This window comes from Corvus brachyrhynchos, unplaced genomic scaffold, assembly GCF_000691975.1.
Source record: "Corvus brachyrhynchos isolate BGI_N302 unplaced genomic scaffold, ASM69197v1 scaffold6, whole genome shotgun sequence".
Taxonomy (NCBI): Eukaryota; Metazoa; Chordata; class Aves; order Passeriformes; family Corvidae; genus Corvus; species Corvus brachyrhynchos.
In genome coordinates this window covers 1,577,706-1,585,986 of record NW_008238632.1, presented here as the reverse complement: position 1 = coordinate 1,585,986, position 8,281 = coordinate 1,577,706, and the positions used below count along the sequence as shown (strand labels likewise).

Genomic DNA, 8,281 nt, shown 5'->3' with positions numbered 1-8,281 from the left:
AGGAAGGCCCCAGGGGATGTGGCTGTACGACGCTGGTTACGGGAATGTTAAATTTCCCCGTTATCCCTGTGGGTGTGACACTGAAGAGGGAGACGGTGCCGGAGAGAAAGGATGCTTCCCGGTATTGGATCAGCCTTTACGGTCGTTGGAGGAACTTCCCTTCGAGTATGGCTGTGGTTCAGGCGCTTGTGCCTGAAGTACCCCACGCCTCCCTGCGCCTTTCCTGCCCGGATTGCAGATGCCCACAAAACCCCGTGAGGGGCCGCAGTGGGTTTTATGCCCTTTGCTGAAAGGGTCTATTGTGTTCCCAGTGTTGATCATACTGTACTATGCAACCATTGCAGGATCGTTCCCGTTATTTCTCCTTTGCTTTGTAAACCCCCTACTTTTCGTCTTTAATTCTATGAAAATCAGATTCTTGTTTTGTGTGTCACGTTGATCCTTTACGAAGTCAGTACAGCTTATCACTTTTTTATCTCGGAGATCAAAGTTTTGTCCTCAAAGGAGCAGTTAAATTTTACTACAGAAAGACGTGAGGGCATGCAGAACAAAGGTGCACCTGACGCTGCAAGTAGTCACTGCTTAAGCAATGCAAATGTATAAAAATACCACTTAGAATAGTTGTTCTTGGTGTGGGAGGGATTGGTTAAACAGCGTGGAGTTGCAGGAAAATGCTGTCTAGCTGTTGTCTTTCTCCTCCCTCCTCCTCGCCCTCCTCTTTGATAATCACGTTGTTTTGGACAAAAGTGGGGCAAATGAGAACGGGGTAGAGGCTCTGGCACTGAGGTGTGCTCCAAGCATGCAGCCTGTGGCAGGGAGAGTAGGAATTTCGTCCTCCCACTGGTCGCTTTGGATGCTGAGTGGCAGGCCGTGCTGAATGGCCAGACGAGGTTTGGTGCGTTAGATACATCGGTGCTTGGAGCGCGAGTGCCTCTCTCTTGAGCAAGGCTTTAGTAGGCTCAACCGTGGGGAGCAACTTCTCAGGTGAAGGCTGTGGCTGACAGAATCCTGGGGGCAGGAGGTAGGAGCACGTACCATGGAGAGGGGCCTGTTTGCATTGAGGAGGCAGAAAACTTGATGCAATCGCAGGAATCTGGAAAAAATCAGCAGGGAGCTGTTTGGAGCTAGGGTGCAGATATTTGGATGGTTTATATTCAGGCTGGTTGTCAAGGAGAGATAATGCTGTAGGGTTTGTGGAATGCCAGAGAACATTGGGGGTTTGTTTATAGGTGGTGGAGGTAGGTGAAGGAAGCTACTGAAGAAAGTGCTCTGTTTGTGTGAGAGTTTCTCCCAAAGGTATTCTGAAAAAGTGCGTTGCTGGCTTGTTCGTTGTGCTGGCACTGGCATTGTGCAGCTTTGTGGTAAATGGGATCTGGGAGGTGATGTGCCTGAAAAGGCAGCTTTTGTCCGGAGCAGTTTTCTTATGGATCACTGCTGCAGCCCACCAAGCACCTCTGAGAGTGTCAGTCTTGGAACAAATGAGGGCGGGAAGATTGCCTTTTCTGCAGCAGCAATTCGTGTAGTTCATCGCAGAGATTGTGGAAACCACGGTGTAAGGGCGTATGAAAACACAGCGTGTAAAACACACGCACAGAAATAACAAAGGCGGTCCAAAACAGTATGTGTCCAAAAGCAGCTAATTCCTTTTTGCGTATGCACACATTTCTTAGACACTTCGGTTTCTTTGTTTTTCAGTTAGGGGAGAAACATGGTTTTGTTTGCCAATAGTATTACATAAAAGACAGCTAACAATCATATGATGGTTTTGCAGAGGTGATTTTGCTGTTACTAGGATGCTGGTTTTTGACTTAATTTACAGATATTTTGTGTTATTTTCTATATAGAAATTAATGAATTGGGGGGGGAAAGTGCCTTTGTATGTTTTACTGTTTCCATTATATTTCCAGCATACGAAATGGGGGAAATAATGCTTCCCACCTCTTACTGGTACATAACAAGATAGTTTGGGCAAATTTGCCGTGGAATCTTAGTATTTGTAGGAATCCAAATCATTGGTGATCCAATTAGGATGGATTTAAGTGACTAAGAAATGCATTCTATTCTTAGGTGTGATGTGCCACTGCTACAGTTGTGGACATTAAAAAAAAAAAGAGGAGGGGGGAGGTAGAGAGTGGGTAAGAAAGCACAGCAGATGTGCAAGCATTGAATAGATGGCTTACAGTTCTGTCTCATTAAGACTGACTTTCTTTATTTCAGTGGGTGTATTATGAGAAACTATTACAAATTCTGTGGAATTCTTTGCAGACTGTCCTATCCCCTTTTGTGTTGTCATGGTTGTATAATCGTCGCATCTTTTGAAGCTTGAATCTCTGAATGAGAACACATTTTGGCAACAGCTTGTGAATTACTTAAACAAGATTTTGATTTAAATCTACCTGACAGCTCTCAAGTAATGTTTAAGCAAGAGAAATACAAACTACTAAATAGCTGTAAATGAAGGGTAGCTAAAATAATGGAGCTAAGAGGAAGCAGTATTTTGCTAGTGTAAGTGGGTATAAATGTCCTAAAATGTCTTAAACTTACATGTGATATATAACGTGTAAAATGGCTTAAGAGATGTGTTGTATGTACAGTCTGTGTACTCTTGATAAAACTCCAACATCAGCAGTGTAGTGAAGACTCCTAAAAGTAATATATAAAAGGAGCTAGATACCATTTTCCTTGTCCTTTTCATTTTTTTTATTAAACCTAGCAAATGCTAACTGTGTCACTTCCTCCTTACTGTGTTGCATGTGGTGGGATAAGCCTGATTCTGTTGTGTATCTTGTTTTTGCTTGATGGTCACACTTGCTGGCCAAGATTGATTGAAGACAAAGATCCTGTTGTATTTTTGGTTAAGAAACTTTTCTGAATGTGATTCAGTAATTGACAGGTGGTGGACTAGCCAATTTCCAGAAACAGTCGTGGTTTCTGTATTAAGTCTTGGTTGTTTGGGTGTGTTTGGTTTTAGTTATTTTGACTTTGTGTGTTTATTTTGGTGGGGTTTTGTTTGGGTTTTTTTGTTTGGTTTCTGGTTGTTTGGTGTTTTGTTTGTTTTTTTTTTTTTTAAAGCTGATTGCAAGTACTGTTAAAAAGCTTAAATACCACCAAGTTTGTTGCTTCTGAAGGCTATGCCAAGCTGGTTTCAGGGAAGCTTTGAGTTTGTGGTGCTGCCAAAAGAAGCAGTCCTGCCTGGCTGCTATTTCAGTTTCCCTGTGTTGTCCCAAGTGTTTGTGGGCTGTGTAATGAACCATATAAAAAAAATTTATTGAAAGCGATCCAGTATGTGGGTGCAGAAATACATAGACTGGCATAAGGGAGGTCATCAGGAATGTGAGGAAACACAGGATAGGAGAGATGGGACTGTTTCTTTAAACTAGCAGAGCCACCTTTTTCTGTGGAGCTGCAGCAGCTTCATTTGTGAAATCCAGATTTTTTAACATGGCAGTGAAATAGTTGAGAGCCAGGCATTTCCTTTCAAGTATTTAGGGTGGAAAGCAAGGGAAAAAGAAGCTTGAGTGGAAAAGAAGTGTGTGGATTAGAGCCTTGGCATTTCAGGCACAGACCATGCTCCTAGCAGTCGGGGTCCTTTCTTAAAAATGCTGGGTGCTGTTGATGACACCTTGTGTCACATTGTTGATGCCCACCCTTGGCCCAGTGTGGTCGTCCTCTGAGACAGCGACAAACGGTGCGTAGAGCTCTTTTTCATTGCTCGTTACTCCTTGTGCCCTTACTTGACCTGGTGTAGCCACTCCAGACTGGCCATGAGCAGGAAGAGGCTGTGAGTGATTTCATTTGCTGCTGTGAACCAGGATGTTGTAGGTGTGATGCTCTGAGGAACGTGTACTTTTTCTGTGGAAGTGTGCAGCATGCAGGAGGTTACTGTTACAGACGGCTGTTTTCCTAGGTATTCCTGTTACTACCACAGTTCTTTCCTAAGTGAGATTTGATGAAGGTTAATAAAATTGTAAATTCTTGTATGTTGTAAGAATATTTACACAGACCAAAAAAATCCTAGCTATGTGATCTTTTCACTTGTTCCTAAGTACTTGAGTGTTGTTTGGATAAGTGGGTCTTGTGTGTCAGGGTTTGTTTTACCTGTTACAATTAAATGGAGGCAAAAGCTGCAAATAGTTAAATGGTTTTTATTCGGTAGTTACGGCTTTCTATTCAAAGTACTTTTTTTAAAAAAATCATTATATCCATACTCTTCTTAAAAAGAATTAAATGGGAAAAGGGTAGCAGATGTGTTTTAGCTGCCAGGGTTGGATGTGGTATAGCCAGTGTCTCGTTTAAAAACAAAGAAGTGTGCCTATTTTTCACCTTTGCTGATTGCTAGAAAGGATTTCTGAGACTGCAGAACTGACTACCAGTGTTTGAGTTATGGTAATTTAAGATCTTGTCTTCTGCTTAGAGTTTTTAAAAGTGAAGTAACTATCTTGTTCTATATCCCCAGGGTCTAAAGACTTGTCTAAATTAGGATTTTTGATTTCAGCTAACACAAGTTTAAGTCAGAAATATAGATTATTAAGTATTCATTTAAAATCTTGGCCTGAACTTGAAGTTTGTATTGCTTTTTCTGTACTAGACTTTTGAATGCCTTCGTTACCCTTTACTGGCTAATACCATCTCGCCTTTTGTCTAGACAAAATCTGAAATGGTCCGATACACTACTGTGCTCCTTCGGAGACTCATGCTTGCTGATGATGAGAAGTAAAAACTTAATCTTAATAAAGCATATATTTTGTAGAAATTGGAAATATCTTGGTCACTACTAGTGAATGGTAAGTGGACTTTTGAAAGCAGTGTTTATGAACACAAATGCTACATTTCCTCTTTTAGATGAAGAGAACACCTATGGACAAGTGTGAAAGTGTCCTTTAGGAGCAGTCAGTGTCTTACGCCTTTGGATTTAATTAATTGAATTGTTGAGCTGCAGAATTTCTGGAGATCCAGCATGTCTGTAGTGAACTGGGATAAAATTCCTGTTTTGTTGCTTGAGTGGAATTGAAAAAGGTGCTTAGTGTTGAGTTAGACTACAAATGTACATTGTCTTAAGGCTTGGAGGTAATTAAAAACTGGGGCCAGTGAAAAATTCAAACATTTGAGACTGGTTTTTTTTATTACAGTTATGCTTCCTTTCTGCATAACTGTAAAAGAGCTGGTTTTTGAAGATGTTGGCTCTTTAGGTGAAATCATATATGTATGCATTTTAAACAAGAAGTTATAATAGAGTAAGGCTTCTGTAACTATTGCAAGAGAAACCTTAAGATAAAGCTTTCACTGTTGGCCTAAGTTCTCATCCCAATTTTTTTTCCCCAATAAGATGGCTCTAGTGAAGTGCAAAGCTGTGTGCTAGAGCTCAGACTGGTCTAACAGTTTGCCACTGTCCTTTTTGCCTCTCTCTTTCTGGCTGCATGCTGTTATTTGCTCCATAATCCAGCTCAGTTTGGCCCTTCATTAAACCACTTTGATAACCTCGTTATATGAAAGTGGTTTCTAGGTATCAAGAGCTGGTCACTGGAGGACCTGAAGGCTGTCAGGGCTGTTGTGAAGGTGAGGATAATGTGTTACACAGCCCTGTTACCAGGGCTGATGAGGAGTGGTCATGTGTGGAAGGGGAGTAGGATTTGCCACTTGGCAGTGGCTGGCTCTTGAGCTGCTCCAGTCTTAGTGTGCACCATCATGGAGTCCAAGAGTAAATTTGCTATTTCTTACGTGTTGTCTTTTCATGATAAACAGATTAATGTTCGAACCCATTTAAGCAAAAGGGTGCTGCCTTTTAGCAAATGTTCATGTCTTTGACAGTCTCACTTTTTGTTCTATAGGGATCAGTATTGCTGAAAGCACAAATAGAGAGTTTTGAAATAACTGCTTCATTGACACCAACTAACAGTTGGAGGTAAGTTTAGCTTAATTCTTCTTTGAATGTTCTGATTGAACTCAGCTATTGAAAATTCAATCTTCTTTTGCTTTCCTAAAATTCATGCTTGCAATAAGAAGCTGCAGTATATAAAACTGTCTTGTAAAGATCAACTGTACTTGTCATACGTAGAATGCAAATAATTTAAAACTGAGATTGTATTCTATTATAGACATTGTACATCTGATGTTTGGTTTGATAATTACTTGTAACAGAAAAAAGCCCCACCGGGTTTTGTTTTCTGTCACTCTTGGAAAATGGGTATGTCTTAAACAGTTTTACAGGTCTAAATTTATGTTGCCTATAAGTATTGATCCTAAGAGATTACAAGCCATTTTCTGTTAGTTTAATTGAACTCAATGAATTAGAAAATACCTTTTAAGTATAGGTTCTGCAAATTTGCTTTTTAGTGGAAAGAGCCAGTAAAAAAGAGCGTTCAACATAATTCTTCTTTGCCAAGGTAAATAGTTTTTTCTGGGTTACATGGAAGGCTAGTTTAGGTTCATTTTTTTCTGGGTTAGCTTCAGATGAGGTTACATCTCTGAGGCCATGCAAACTCTTGTGGAGAAAGTCATATGGGGCAGGAGGAACCAGCTGATGGGGAAAAGTTGGTCTGCTTTTCTCTTTCAGGTTCTCTTAGATGTGTCTAAATTCTCTGTAATTTTGTTAGCTTTAAATTAAACTCTAATGTTGTTTTTGTCTTTACATAATTGAAATACCACCCAGGTAACGAGAAATATTATATAAGGTACCTTGTGACAGGAAGTGCTTGTTGTGTTGAGCTTATATTTTTGATATAGTAATTTTAGGCCTTAAAGCCTGTTTGCAATACAAAAGGTAAATGTTTGTTTTTTTCCATTTCTGTTTTAATTATTATTAAACAATGATTATTGAGCATTCGAAGGCCTGAAAATGTGTAGTTGCTTGTTCATAGTTTGTATTCAGGTTGTCTAATGTGACACTTTTTTTTTTTTTTTTTTTTTTTTTTTTTTTTTTTTTTTTTTTTTTTTTTTTTTTTTAAAGCTGGGCAATTTCAAAAGAAAATGGTAATGGGTCAAAGTTTTTATTAATTAAATTGGGGATTTTTAGCCACTGATCCGAAAAGAAAAGGAAAAGGTGTGTATTTTTTTATGGTTAGCACTAATTCTAAATATCTATTATGACTGTACATAAGAAGAAATGATAGTTTATTATTAATTACTTTCTTTTAGTTCTCATTGATTTATAATCAGTTGTAGTTTTTTTAGTTTAATTTGTGCTGAAGCATGTTGAATCTTGTTGCAAGCCATATTGTTTAACTAATTGTTAAAATCTTTAAGTTGGCCATGCATTTTACATGTAGACGCAAAAGCAAAGTTAATCTAAAAAGATGCAGGATGGGCATCTTGAGCAATGAAAATTCGGATCAGAGTGAGTAGCTTTAGTACATGTGGTTAAGAGAAGTAGTACCTGTGGGTCCAACTAACAACTGCTGGGCCAAATACTTCAGGGCTTTTCTTTGCTCATGTAAAAGGTGCATTATAGAGGACTGTAAAGTCCTCCCGGAGAAGGAACAGTGCATTGGAAATGCAAGGGAACTACAAACTACACAATAGCTAGAATTTTGTTACACTATATTAAGATGTCCAGAGTTACATTATTCTTCCCTTGATTTGCAGAAATGGTTCATTTTCTGCTGCTTCCTCTCCTACAGGATCCATGTGCATTTGAATCTGGAAAAAACCTTTTACACTTCATCTTTTCAGAGAAATTGTGTACACTGCAGCAATGTTAAATTCTTTAAAATGTGGTTGAGCTTTTAATTTACTAATAAATGTACTTATATTGTCTCCAAAGCTCTTTTTGTTTAGCAAATGCTATTCTACTTTCTAATAGTGTCATTTTAGTATATGCAAATTTTGTTCATTAATTCATTTACATGGACTCTAAATAGTTGCTTCCATTTTTTCCCCCTCCTCTCATTGCTTTTCCTTTTGGGAAGGAATAGATCTACTGGCAAAAATGGGTCGATCTAATTCTAGATCACATTCTTCAAGATCAAAGTCCAGATCTCAGTCCAGCTCTAGGTCAAGATCCAGATCACATTCAAGAAAAAAGAGATACAGGTAAGTTGACGTCTTACTGCATGAAAAAGTGATTTGGTATGTTAGTTTTTGTCTGGAAAATGTTTTTCACTTGCATGATGCTATGGCAGAAGTGAGCCTGGGATCTTACTTCATTTTAGGTAGTAGGTAAACCACTTTGAGTGTAATTTCTGTCACTTTATTTAAATTTTTTTTCCCTTTTCCTATATCTCAAGAAAACGTCAGAATGCTAATGGTTCTTCATGATTTCTGGCCCTTTTGTTTCTTCCCTTCC

At 39.0% G+C, this 8,281-nt stretch overlaps 1 protein-coding gene across 8 annotated transcripts in view; it reads left to right on the top strand.

Annotated features, from left to right (window-relative positions):
- The first annotated feature begins 24 nt into the window (after positions 1-24).
- Positions 25-8,281, top strand: part of BCLAF1 (BCL2 associated transcription factor 1) — a 24,213-nt gene continuing 15,956 nt past the window's right edge. For 3 of the 8 annotated variants that reach the window (XR_001862941.1, XR_001862940.1, XM_008635960.1), the window contains exons 1-3: positions 4,642-4,784; positions 5,829-5,902; positions 7,905-8,028. Coding sequence is in view for 6 of the 8 variants with exons in the window: in XM_008635960.1 (XP_008634182.1) it covers positions 7,925-8,028 (104 nt within the window). In the remaining 2 variants the exon portion in view is untranslated. Of the gene's footprint in view, positions 4,785-5,828; positions 5,903-6,946; positions 7,040-7,904; positions 8,029-8,281 lie in introns of all 8 variants that reach the window. The other 5 variants (XM_017737249.1, XM_017737248.1, XM_017737250.1 and 2 more) reach the window with 5 other exon arrangements.